We start from the raw sequence: 14,078 nt of genomic DNA, 5'->3' as shown, positions 1-14,078 counted from the left end.
TTAAATGGAAAATAACAATTTTCTAAAATTGAGAAATACTTGCTACCTCTCTTTGGAACTGCTTTGATGGCCTCTATCAACAAGGCCTCTGTCTTTCAACATCTCTTCAGATTACAGTTTTTCCCATCTATTTAATCATCCATATATTTCTGAAGTTCTTGATGACTGCTTTTTTTTTTTTTTTTTTTTCCTTCAATTAGATTATGCCAGTTTAATGCTTTCCTAAATGCAGAAGCCAGGCTGGCATTTATCCCAGGTTATAGAAATATTTATACATAACAGGGAATAAAAGAAAAAAATAAAACCAACTTCTTCTGTCAAATAGTTCTAAACTTCACTTACATAGAGAAGTAAATCTGCTAAACTTGTGGGATGGTCTTTCCATTCCCTCAACCTTTTACTCATATGCCCTGCCTTGCTGAAAGATCTATTTCTGTTTTCTTACAGCTTTCTGAAGCTGTACTTCCTTAAGTTGGCTTATTTCTTCCCTGGTGGTCTCATCAATGTTGAGATAAGGGAGTTTTTATTTTCCATGATTAGCATATATAGCTCATGTAAAAACATCAAAGAAATGCAATTGCCTTTCTTGCAACCCCACAGCACTGCTGTTTCGTTCCCAGTTTTTCATCTTTTATAACCCTGACCAACCAATTATTCCCCGTGTCTTTAATTTATTTGAATTCTTCTTCTTGAGTGTAAAATTTGTCGTTTTGCATTTCATGTTTTTATTTCAGAACATCCATCCCATTTTTTAACATGGTTTTGAATTCTGATCCTTTTCTGATAAGTGTTACAATCTGTGTTTGACATCACCAAGAAATGCAGAAATACTTTTACTATTCCACCATCCAGGCTGTTAACAAATGTGTCAGAGCAGGCATGTGACAGACTGCTAGCAGACCCACCTTGGTTTCCTCATCTTTCGAGTGAGCTCCAAATCTTGAGGTGGAGGTGAAATATTAATCAGTACTTTCAGTACTGATAGTTATTAATTGGCTTGATGGTGATTTTCTACCCAGTTAGTAACAGCTTCTTTGGCGTGCTTTCCTAGGTGCTTAATAAATACAGTGTGTAGGGCAGTGTCAGACATCTAGACATCTTAAGAGTCAACATACATTTTTTTTCCAATATTGACGACAGGAAAACAGCTTTACCCTCTACCTGTAAAACTAAACCCAGCACATTTTAAGCATTTCCTAACTCTGATGCAAAAGTGTGAGTATTCAATACATGTTTCTTTCTTACACTGCATCAAAACAAGAAAATAATTAGAAAACATCTCTGTTTTATATATAAGAGAAAAGGCATCTCTGTTTGTAGCCTCCAATATACTGCCATGAAATGATGTACTCAGTAACATATTGTATCCCAATAGGACATTATTTTGTTAGTCTCAGAACCTTTTCTCCATTGTCCTTTATACACCTGTTTAAACAGAGCCCGAACAATACAATTATTTATTATTATTTTCTCATTAACTGTTTCTTTACCTGCTTAAAGTTGAATGCAGTTTCTGTATACATTGCCTACCGCCTTTACGATTAGAATTATTGCATCCAGCTATTTGTTTTGTAAGAGATGAAAACAATTTTTCCATGATTTTTCCAGTGATATAAATGAAAATATTTTTAGCATTAGCATGGAAATTAACAGATTGTAGAGATAGCCAGATAAAGCCAAAAGCAATAATTAAAGGCTAGCTAATGTAAAATTATCACTAGGTCCAGCTAGTGAACTGATTTAAAAAAAAAAAAAAAAAAAAAGCTTTGGAAAGTAGAAAAATTCCTTTATGGCCCATTTATTACATAAATAGGCAGACAAAAAAAAAATTGGTTTACACAACATTTTTTTCCCTTTGGAAGGTGCCTCTGAGGACCAGAGAATGGAAGGGTATCTCAGAATATAGCTGTCTCAAAAGAACACAGACTGAAGTCAAGTAATTTTAATTTAAGCAAATGTAAAAATCTGATTTGTAATGGGAGGGTTTTTTTAATAAAATATTAAGAGCTGTCAGCTGAAACCATTGTATCTACATCAGTCTTAGAATTATTTTTTTTTTTGCTTAAAATATTGAGTATTTACCCTGACCCTTCCTGGTAGTAAGCAAGAGGCAAGAAATTCATTATTTTAAACATCGTAACACAAGAGAACAAAACTGTCTCTGTGTAAGAGGCAGTATTGGTATTTGATAAAGTGGGTTTTTTTACATTATAAGTAAAATACTCTTTAAATGAGAAGGTGTCTATCCTGCAGTGTGTGTTTATCTTATTGTGGTCAGTGCTTTTTGTTCTTTGCAGGGCATTGCTCAAATAAACCTGACTGATGCAGAGAGTTCTGGTGAGATGCAGCTTCACTGGTATACTGTTCAGATCTTCACTGGTTCAGACCCTCAGAGAGCAAAAAACAAAAACCAGTGTGAAGAAAGTATTCCTCGGTCTTCTGGAAATGTAACTACAGTTAAAACAGTATGGCTCTGAAAAAGTGATTTGTTTATTTTATTTGACCTGCTGGGTGGTTAGTTGTGATCTTGGGTGCGCTTTGGTTTTGAGGTGCACAGAAGGTAGTATCTTAATTTAGCTCTTGTGGCAACAGCTGGATTTTAAAAGCATAATTAAAACCTAGGCCATGCCTGGACAGGTGCTTGAAACAGTACTCTGTGTATGTTTGTACACACACTTCCAGTGTAACACACTAAAACTCATTAAAAATTTCTGCCACTGCACTTCAAGACGTTGTCAACAAAGGCTGCGCAATTTCCATACTTGAAGATTTTTCAGCCCTTGACTGGGCCCTAGGCAACCTGACGTGGCTATGAAGCTGTCCCTGCTTTGGCCAGGACACACCAGACTAGGTGACCTGCAGAGGTCTTTTCTGATCTAAGTTGCTAGATGATGCTCCACAGTGAGATCAAGTTTGCCCAGTTTCTGTGAGGAGAAGTGTTCATGGAACACCATGTACTTTTTGTTCGTGAAGATTCGGGACAGATTTGATTGTATTTTTTTTTAAGGAACATACAGTGGCTATATTTTTATTTTCTCTGAATAATATACATTAAATACATTGGTTTGTTCAAATGGGTTTATTTGAAGTCTAGTTTACCTTTCAGGATGCAGTGACAGCCCTGTTAGCTAGGACCACTGCTCAGCTGGAAGCAGTTGAGAGAGAGTTGGCAGAAGAGAGGGTAAAACTGGAGTACACAGAAGAGGAAATCCTGGAGATGGAAAGAAAGGAAGATCAGGCAGAAGCCATATCAGAAAGGTAAAAGTAGTTTAAATACCTCATCAAACAGCTGAGCGACATTTACTCTGTGGGTGTTGTCTGAAATACAGCAGGAGAAACAGCAGGTCCTTAGTCTGAGGTCTGCTCCCGCTTACTGTTATAAGTATAAAATTCTGTTATTACGCGATGATGTGCAAATGGGAGAAAATTGTATATGAATAGCTGGCTGACTTTAGAGGACTTGGAATTTGGGGAGTGGGAAGACATTACATCAAACAAACTTTGCTAAGGAGGCAACTGTCATGGGTTTGCAACAGCACTGTACTAAAAAACAAATAAAATTTTGTGTCGACATGGGAAAATGTCAAAGATACACATTGCAATGCTTATGGAGTGAACATGCAACACAGCTCTTACTAGCTTAAGGTTTATTGCAACACTATCATTAATAATACTCCTTGTTTGTTACATTGGTTGCGCTGTTGTCTTTGTTACTGTTTTCTTAGTGTTGTTATAAAGACAAGAACATAAGCTTTCAGAAAATTAAGGAAGGTGATTATTTTTTTTGGCATGAAATGTATTTGCTTGTTTGCTTCTGCACAAATGCAAGCAGGATATGTTCTCCTTTTGAAAATTCTGTATATTTATTGGAGAAATAATGTGATAAACCAACCTGGATAATGAAATATATAAACATGATGCATAATTGCATAGGTTTTTTTAATACCTACAAAATTTTTGTGATGTTCTGACTTTAGGAGTTGGCAAGCAGAATCTGTTGACAGTGGATGCAGTAATTGCACCCAGACTAGTCCTCCTTATCCAGAGCCATTTTGCGGGGATTCAATAGCTGGACACATGTTTGCAACTCAAGCAGGCCAGTACAGTTCTGGAAAAATGCAGCCTCCGCCACTAAAGGTAATGAGAGAAGACACTGCAGTACGGAAACTGCCACGCTGCCTGGCGCACACAAAGTGTGTTACTGCTGCTCTTTGAGTCCAAATTGATCAGGAGAGAAAAGAACCAGAAATGACATAGACAACCCTGTATAAGCACTGCCTTTGTGGCAGAAGTGTGCCTTTTGAGTTGTTAAAAACACCCTCTTTAGAGCTGAGGGTTTTTGTTTACTAGTTATTTCTGGACAGAATTAGGGTTTTTTATATCAAAAGGCAAGCAATTTTTACTGTGGTGTTTATCTAATCTTTAAAGATGTACTCATTTCAATATCTATGTTGACCTGAAATTGGAACAGAAGAGATCACATTCAAATTCCAGTGCTTTTCGAAATAAGGGGGTTTGAAGGAATTGTGAAGAAAGAAGCTCAATGTTTTAAGACTTGCATTCCTTTTTCAATGTTACAATAAATACAGCTGAAGTTTTCAGAACGATTGTGCTGAAACTGATGAATTTAAAATCTTTTGTATTCAAGATATGAGACACTGAAAATAATCCTGAACAAGTTGAAATCAGCACAGTTCCATTGAAGTAGAGAAACATAAACCATACATGTTGCCTTTAGGGAAGATCATACCTCCTGTTGAGGAGTTATCTTAAAGTTTAAAAGCTTTGCTGAAGTAGCATGTTTTCTGTATTTCTGATTATTTTAGTGTTCTTGTGTCATTGCTTCAACAGTCTTTCAGTTCCCTTTTGTTGAGTTTCTTTAACTCTCTCCAGTTTTAAGGTAGTTGCTTGCTTCAGAATCACCTTGATTATTGAAAGGTGACAGTTTTCTTCTGTTGAGGCTGGAGATCAGGTGGTAGCTTGGTTAATGCCCAGTTGCCGATGCTGAATGTTCTTGTGCTCTGCAGCTATGATTCACGTTATAACTGCATCTCATAATTGTTACTGTTCCAGCAAAGGCTTCTGAAAAGTAATCTTATAATTTTGAATGACCTAGTTTTAAAACTTTTTTAAAAATGAGGTGATTCATCCTCTGTTCTCAGTGCTCATTAAAACTTGAACCTAGCTAGCTGGGCAAATTGTTTACTTTTTATATTGTTGAAATATCCGATTGTTTTTGGTCAGAGAGAAAATAAGGAAAAAATAATTTTTTTTTCCTTCATTGAAATTTTAGGTGGATAAGGAAACTAACACTGAGGATCTGTTTCCTGAAGAAGTTGCTATTCTTCCAAAAGAGAGAACTAGCCGCAGGCCACGGGGTTCTGCTTTTGTTCGCAGTAGCACTATTGTTCGTTCCCAGACCTTCTCGCCTGGAGCCCGAAGTCAATATGTTTGCAGAGTGAGTAAGACTTAAAAAGAAGTGTGGGGAGGTTCTTCCACACAAGTGTTTTTTACATATTTTTTTTTTATAACTTCTTCTAAGAAACATATAGTACTTTTTTGATTCTACTGAATAATCTTTCATTGAATTTAAACATCGCAGTGAGGAAGAGGTCCCCTGGTTACAGTGGGACCTAGGATTCCTGGGTGCACTGGTGCAAGTAATTGAGGATCAGCACAACAGTTTTCAAGTTCACCTTAGCTGATGGCAGTGTTCAGTGGCAAAAGGCTTATAAGCAGTTGGCTCACAGTATTGCAGGTCAATACATGGATATTGAGGTTTGCAATATTGGCGGAACGCACATGGTTTTAATTGTACTCTTTCATAAGCTTTTAGGAGCTTGTGTTTGAAAATGCAGTAACAATTTTTAACTTTTCTGCCTTTTCTAAACCAAGGACCGTCTTGGTTTTGCTCTCTTTATTTACATTGCGCACAGTGCATCTGTGGACCCCTTCAAATTCTACAGTTTGATTTCTGGATTCCATATCTGTTTGTGATATAGGAAATGTGAGTAAAACACTCTCACACATCAGAACAAAGGTAGTGCAAAAAGGAAAAGACTGTTAAACACCTTCACTTAATCTACATTTACTTAAAATCAGAGAGGAAAAAAATGGGAGGCTGTATTTTTTGTGCCAGTGGCAGTAAATGCTTTAGGAAGAAATATTGCCTTTAACTCTCCCCTCTCCCGTTTTTTAGGTTACATTCTCTTGGATATTTAGTAGAATGCTTGATGAAACTTACCTGTAAAACACTGATAGTTTTGAAGTTTCTTGAATTCTTGTAACTATACAGTATGAGCACAATTATATATAAATTTTTATAAATAACTAAAGCTGAAAAAAATAAAATGCTTAAAACAAGACAGTTTCAGTACCTTACTAAAAATAAATCTCAAAAGAAAAAGAAGAAGGTTAATTCAGGATTCTTAATGTAGACAACCTTGTAAGCAGCCTGCATTTTCACTATCTTTTCTAATCAGCTGTATCGCAGTGACAGTGACAGTTCAACTCTGCCAAGGAAGTCCCCTTTTGTCCGGAATACATTGGAGAGACGTACTCTACGATATAAGCAGGTATACCTGGGAAACGGGTTACTACTTTTCACTGAGTTGCTAGAACATTGGTACTTTTATACCTAAGCTTTAGGTGTCTACAGGTACATTCTGATGTTTTTAGGAAATGTGTAAGGCCTCTGTAATGAAGTTGGGGAAGGGGGGCATGTTTTGGGGTTTTTAAGCTAAAAGATAGATGCAGAGAAGTGAGATATAGTTGTGAACAGTTACCGAGGAGGGAAAAAAAGTGTGGCAGACAAAAATTAGTTTTACAGGGACTGAATTTGTATTGATTTAGATGGAAACTTTGTTAAGTCTTTAAAATCTAGTTTATGATGCAGAGTGCAGGCCTGGGGAAGTGTGTGTGAATGTGACAGTAAAACACCCAGCTCCCCTCCCATGCAGCCTAGCAAACCGCGGTGTCTGAGGCCCAAGTATTCAGTTATGAATAGGTTAAATTGTCCTTTCGCTCCTGTGCCACCCCACACGCTTCGGAACAAGTGTGCAGAGAAGGGCAGGTAAGGCATTCATGCCTTGTATATAAATTGCATAGTGTTTAGCCGGGCTAGCAGGTGTTAATTTCTTGCTGGTATAGGGAAGTAGACAGCCGTGCCTCCCATTTTGATGCAGAATGTATCTTAAAACCAGTATTGAATAAAGCCCTCTTTAAGGGGAACCTTGCTCAGTACAGTATTTTCCAACACCGTGACTCCATTATGAGTTTTTCATATTGCAACCCTTTTATTATCATCATAACATGAAAGTTTAGTCCATAAATTTCGTTAATATATTTATAAGCCAAAAGGAAACTGTAAAAGGAGGTAGCAGAAAGCATTAATTGAGAAAGTTTATGTATGGTACAAAACCCACTTACACCTAGTTAGCCTTTCACTGTGGGTTTCAAATAATCTCTCCAAAACTTTGTGTCAGGAAAGACTATGTGATATAAGTACAGGAAATGTATGTTCTATATAGCTAAAAATAGACCAATATACCATGTTGAGAGTAATATATTGCATATTTTATTTGAATCCTAATAACTCAGCAGTCCTGCAGATCATCTTTGGCTGAGCTTATGGCAAGGACGTCCTTAGACCTGGAGCTGGATCTCCAGGCATCCAGAACTAGACAGAGACAGCTGAACGAGGAGATATGTGTTTTAAGAGAGCTGAGACAGCGTCTGGAAGATGCTCAACACAGAGGGCAGACTGATCTACCCCACTGGGTCCTTCGGGATGAGCGGTTCCGAAACTTGTTGAAGGAAGCAGAAAGGCAGGTATGGTAACATCAGTGAGCACTCGACATGCGCAGAAACTTCTGGTTTCAAAATTGATTGTGACAAGATGTCTAAAGAGCTGTTTTTACAGAACGTTAAACAATGAATGTTGCTTCTATGTTCTTGGAAGTTAGCACAACAAAAGGCATTGCATTGATTATTACCAAACTGTGTATTTATTTGAGGACAGTTACTAGAGAATGGCACTATTTGCCGATGGCATTTTTTGGTTTGTTTTTGTTTTAGATATTTATTATTGGAACTTTAATAATTTTCTTACTGCAGATCTCTGAAGTAAATTTATAGTGATTCGATATTTCATTTTTTACAAGTATTTGGAATGTTCCCTAATTATGTGTTTTGATTCCCACCCCACCCCATTCTTGGACAAAGAAGTCAGAGGCAAAAAGTGGCAAAAACTGCACAACAAACAAAATTGTCATTGGAGTATCAGAGCTGAGGAGTGAGCCTGAATTTATTTTAAGGTCTTATTTGACAGATCTATGTGCTGTAAATTTCATTAATTGAATACATATATGTCTGAAGAACATTAAGAAATGAAACAATCCTCTCAGTCTTTTGAATTTATAGTTCTTAGATGAACAGTTATTTCGGACAATATACTTGTGTGGTTTTACTGTGGTGACTGGGAAAAAATCTATTATTTTAACGTGGGAATTCTTATGTTTTCTCTATTCATGTGACCATTTTAAGTATTATATTCTTTTTTTTAGACCAGACAGACCAAATTTGAACATCACCAAGAGCAAGCAGCTGAAAAGATGCTAAAGAAAGCATCAAAAGAAATATACCAGTTGCGTGGGCAAAATCAGAAGGAGCCTATTCAGGTGCAGACTTTTAGGTAAGTGGTAATGGGTACTGAAATAGCATAGCAACGGTTCGTTAGAGAGGTTAAAGCAGCACTCTGAAGCATTTGGCTTAAATTCTGTGTCTTCTATATAGGCAGTGATTTTTAACTGTATATTGATTTGGACACAAGTTTTCTTTGAATTATTTATAGTGCAAAGAGCCAAAGCTATGGTAAAACAGCAGTGTTACAATTCCAAAACACGTGAAATTTAAAAAAGAAATAATAAAAATTTCAAGTGCCCACATAACGTAGGTGGTTCTTTCAACTTAGCCTAGTCACTCTTAAGTTCAAATGCTGTGTCAATTCTTCAATGCAAATTTGTTTAATGTAATACAGAAACATTACTAGTAACACTCTCTCCCTAAAAAGGACTTAATAGTATTTGAGCTTTCTCTCCAGAAGCCTTTTCTTTGGATTTTTTTTCCTATTTCATCTGTGTTCACGTGGTATGTGTCCTCTCTTAGCTTTATTTTTTTTTTCTCACAGTCTGTTTTGTGTAGAAGGGACAATGATAATGTGCATTTCACAGGAAGACTTCATTACTTTAGCATTAAAATTTTTAGAATTTTCATTGGGAGAGTAACAGTAAGAGAAAGAAAATGTTAGTTGCAGCATAGACATGGAGGGCAGCTCAGCTACAGTGTTACATCATACTGTTTGTCCAGTGTTTAGTTTTTTAGAAATTTTTTTCAGGGAAAATGTATACTTAAGTGAAATAGGAAAGCTGTCTGTCCTCTAATGTAATTTATTTTGCTTGAATCGTATTGGAAAGGTCTTTCTCACAAAGGTGAGGAGGAACTAAAAGGAACAAATTTTAGGGTTGTTTTTACATCTTACATTTCTGGTAATGAGACACAGGGGGTTATGCTTTGTCTATGGAGATACAAAAATGGGGAATTGAATAAAACGAGATGTAGAAAATGAAGCAAAAGTTGTCTTCCTTGTTTGAATTCTTGCTCTTTTTATGCAAACATCCATTTCTTGTGACACTTTACAGCGTATACTGTTTGCTCAATAAAGAAGTAAAAATATAACTCTTGAATGCCATCTTCCTCCCCACCCCCCTTTTTTTTGGTAGGCATTATTGAAAATGTACAAGGGTGAATATTGCATTGCAGAAGAGGCTTATGCAGGGCTTGTCCTGTGAAACCCTTTTACAGTCCACTATGACTGATGTTCAATGAGTTGTATAAAGCTTCTACCTAAATTTTCAAAACCTGTAATTGTGTTCAACAGAAAGTTGCCAAAGGTATACAGTGAGGTTTAATAGTTTTAAGTTTCTTGTATTCAAATAAACCATCAGTTCAGTATGTAAGTAAAGATATTATGTTCTTGGGGGTGGGGGAAAGAAGTAGGCATATATTTGATTGACTTCCTTTTTATCTTGTTTTGATCACAGAGAGAAGATAGCTTTTTTTACAAGACCAAGGATTAACATACCTCCTCTGCCAGCTGATGATGTATGACATGTTGCATTGTAAACATGAAGTATTTATCGCTTTTATTTTAATGAAGTTATTAGATTAGCCAACTTTCTTTAAAAAAAAAAAGTGCGAAAGCTAATATACACATTTTGTAAAAAATAAAAAAAGTAAAAAAAGTAAAAGTAAACAAAAACATATATATAAATATATATATATATATTTTATAATGGCGACTGCAACAAGGCTTGGTTTTTCCTTGTTGTGAAACTGACATCTCTGAAGACAACTTATTTTATAAAAGATCGACTATCCTGTTAAGAGCGTGTACAGTTTTTATGCTGTTTTATTTGACTTAAAGGCTGGAAGACAGAAACAAAGTGAGTTCAGGCAAATTCACTGTAGTGTAATTTATTTATAGTGCCTTTTTTCCTTGAAGGAAAATACCTACTTTAAGATGTATTTTAAGACTGAAATTTTGTTCTTCAGTATTTGTCATACAGTAGAATGGAACCATTGAGCTGGTTTTGTTTCTGATACCTGAAATGAAAATACTATGTTCTAAAATTGTCACTTTTTTCAGCTTTATTATCTGTAGCTTATTACGTACATTGTATCCTTTAGCACTGTCTGTGTTATAGCAAAATATTATCACCTGCAATGTGTTTAACACTGATTAGAAGTGATGTTAAACATTGCAGAATTCATTTGCATGTTCTTACTGTGCACTAATAGATTGTTTTCATTTCAGTTGTGTCTAAAATATCTTTATATTCTTAACTAGATTCTCATTTTAAACGGAGGAAGGAAAAGGGTGACAGGTCTTTGTTTTGCTGTTTAATGAAAAGGGAGTTAAAAGAGCAATCTGAGCTAGCTGTGTGGAAAGACCGCTAAAGTATTATTATAGTAATTTCTACAGTTTTGAAGTGATCTCATGCAGGAAAGTACATATGTGCTGATTTCAGAAAGCAGCTGCATTAAGCAAGGGTGCTTAAATACATGTTCATCCTAAAGGATGTGCTTTGAGGTTACTGCATGCAAGTTCTGTTGAACAGTGATGCTTTCCAGGGGAGAAGGTGTATAATTTTGGAAGGTATACCTCACTTGATTGCTAGTTGGACCAGTTAAAATCTGCAAAGAAATAATTTCACTTGTGACCATTTGTTTTAATGAAAGACTGTCACCCTGAATTCCCGAGAATGCCAGTTTTGTGTCCTTGCATCCTGCAAGTATGTAAAAAATACTTCTTTTACTAAGCTACTATAATAGTTTCTCATATTTTTCTAATTATACATTACCTACAAAGAGAGGTGCCCAACACAAGACTAACCTTGCAAATTGCTGGCTGGAATCTCCTAGAAGGAAGATCATGCTGTCTCTTAAAGTAAAGGTTTCATTGGTTCTAGATTCCAATATGTCAGGAAATCAAAACACCAACAGCCAAAACCTAAAGAAATTTATTAGAACCAATCAGAATATTTTCAAATATTTTGTAAGTCAGTCAGTGTTCTTTGTGAGTTTCAAGAGCTTATATTCTGTTACCTTCTCAAAGATCAGGAAAACCTGAAAGTGAAACTAATCGCTTTTACTTGTCCAAGCTGAGGCAAAAAGTGATGGAAAAAAGATTGTAAACCTAAATCATTAATCAATGAGGATGATTAACGCAGACATTTATTATTCAAGTAGTATCCCCCATTCCCTAGGATGGCCTATAACCATTACAGGCATCAAGTGATTTGACCGTATAGCAATATATATGAAATTAAATTATATTTAGCATTTATCATGCTAACCATCCTGAAGTCTGTTTTTGCCAGTAAGCTTTGGTGGGTGTGTATTGGGTTCCTTGGGCACAACTAGACATATTCAGAAACTATGCAGATAAAAATCAAATAATGTAAGAAATTTTTAGTGTTTGGGTAAAATTTCTAGGGACAGCAAGCTTTTCAGTGCTCATTACTTGAAAAGACCAGTTAGTCAGAATTTGATGTCTCATGTTCAGTGGAGGCCTTTACGTAGTAGTGTTTATCAAAAGTTACTGTGCGGTGGCACCAGAAATGTTTGCTGTATACTGAGAACAGACAACACCGTGTTCCCATGAGGATGGTCAGATACTGGAAGATGTTGCCCAGAGAGGTGGAGCTGTGTCCATGGAGGGGTTGAGGTCTTGACTGGACGTAGCCCAGAGCATCCTGGTCACATTAGGCCTGCTTTCAGCGGGGGTTGGGATAGGGACCTCACTTCCACCCTGAATTGTTTTGTGACTGTATAATGAAGGGGCAATGTCTGGTGGCCTCTCTGTCAGGGGGTTCAGTTGGTGTTTTTAAATAGTGACTGCTGTGAGATGTTGTCAGCGTCTCTTGTGCATCTGTGATTCTGACTGCTGTAATGAGTTCTGTCTTGATGTGGTAATGAGTTATCATATTCAGTATTCATCTCTCTCGTTTTTGTCACAGTTCTGTATGATTGTGTCATTTTTGTATTATTTGAAAGTATTTCTTCTACAAAATAAATAATTTGCCATAAACAGAAATAGAGTTTTGTTATATGTTAAAGACATTTTTGAATGGTTTATATTTGCCACATTCATGATGCTTTTATAAAGAAATTTTGTATTTTGAATAACAATGTCATTTAGGTGAATGTAATGAATTTTCAAAAAGAAGTAAGAGGAAATCTGTGACATCAGAGATCCTAGAGAGGTTACACTGAAGATCTGAAAGGGGTGCAGAGTCTAAGGAATGGCCGGTATGTTCTCCCATGTGCTTATTGCTCACCATAGGCTGACAGCTATATCGGAGGCTCATAGTTGAGTATTCCCAGAATTCATGGGTAGTTCCACTTAACAACACCTTGAACTACCTTTTTTCCCCCCCAACAGAGGCTTGTACTATGTAGATCCGTACTGCAAGTAAGTTGACATCTTTAGTTCTGTAATATCTTACTTATGACTAATTCCTAGGTGGAAGCTACTCAAAAGAATACCGTTTGACTTGTTTAGGCTGACCGTTACTACTGTTTTCACAAAGGAAGCGTTAAACCTGTATAACTACAGAAAGGCCATTTCTCAGTTTCTCTGCAACCCTCAGCTGCAGGAGCTGAGGCAAAATAATAGCACTGACATGTGACTCCTGTCTCTGTCCAGTATTTGCAAGGCATTAAGGCTATGACAGAGTTGAGGTTATTTTTAAATGGTCTGCTAGAAATAGTCATGTGGAATACCAACCGTCTCTGTCTCAGCAACCTCGGGATCAACAACAAAAGCTATAACGGGTATGTTGATATGGGCGTTCTGTTATAAGAATGAAGTCTTATATGTATTTCTTGCTGCGGTTCTTGTAAGTGCTTTGCAAGACAAATGCTGTATAAAAAAGAGCAATTTTTCTTTCTAGGAAGTATGTGAACTATGTATTTTGTTTCCAGTGGATGTAAAACTGAAGTTTGAATTTTTAGGGAAGAGGGCACTTTACAGTGTGTTTTGACTCCAGTCTCCTTTGAGAGGAGGAAAATGTATTTACAGAGAGACTTGAGAAACTGCAGGCTAGCAAAAGCAAGAACAATCTTTCCAAAAACATTATGTGAAGAGTATTTTTTTTTTCCTGAGACCACACAGTTGACAGAGTATCATTGGAAGAAAATACCAAAGAGTAAAGCTGATTTGGTTTTGGAATCTGTAAATGTCAGTTAAGTGATTTGCTTGCACTTTGGAAAATCTCAGTATTCTTGGAGTTAAAAGCTTCTTAGGAATGTTTCTGGTTTCTTATTATTTCTAATAATCTCTTAAATGTGAACATACATATCTAGGTTATAGAATCACAATTTCTATAGAGAATTAGGTATTCTGTCCCTTTAGTTTTTTTACGGTTAGACCATCCAACTAAAAATACACATTCAGCAGCAGACTCATTGAGTTCAACTGTGGTAATAGGCAAGGAAAAATTAGGAAGTGAACTGAG

At 36.3% G+C, this 14,078-nt stretch overlaps 1 protein-coding gene across 4 annotated transcripts in view; it reads left to right on the top strand.

Annotated features, from left to right (window-relative positions):
• WWC3 (WWC family member 3) overlaps window positions 1–12,655 on the top strand; it is a 104,133-nt gene extending 91,478 nt beyond the window's left edge. For 2 of the 4 annotated variants that reach the window (XM_080376914.1, XM_080376915.1), the window contains exons 16-23: window positions 2,298–2,465; window positions 3,107–3,258; window positions 3,978–4,137; window positions 5,294–5,458; window positions 6,483–6,575; window positions 7,600–7,830; window positions 8,565–8,692; window positions 10,101–12,655. In XM_080376914.1, coding sequence (XP_080233040.1) covers window positions 2,298–2,465; window positions 3,107–3,258; window positions 3,978–4,137; window positions 5,294–5,458; window positions 6,483–6,575; window positions 7,600–7,830; window positions 8,565–8,692; window positions 10,101–10,167 — 1,164 coding nt within the window. In that variant the 3' untranslated portion in view covers window positions 10,168–12,655. The remainder of the gene's footprint in view (window positions 1–2,297; window positions 2,466–3,106; window positions 3,259–3,977; window positions 4,138–5,293; window positions 5,459–6,482; window positions 6,576–7,599; window positions 7,831–8,564; window positions 8,693–10,100) is intronic. The other 2 variants (XM_080376913.1, XM_080376912.1) reach the window with 2 other exon arrangements.
• Window positions 12,656–14,078: the final 1,423 nt, after the last annotated feature.

Source organism: Falco punctatus (genome assembly GCF_963210335.1).
Source record: "Falco punctatus genome assembly, chromosome: 2".
NCBI classification, from domain to species: Eukaryota; Metazoa; Chordata; class Aves; order Falconiformes; family Falconidae; genus Falco; species Falco punctatus.
Note: the sequence above shows the minus strand (reverse complement) of the source record. Positions and strands in the feature narration are given on the sequence as shown.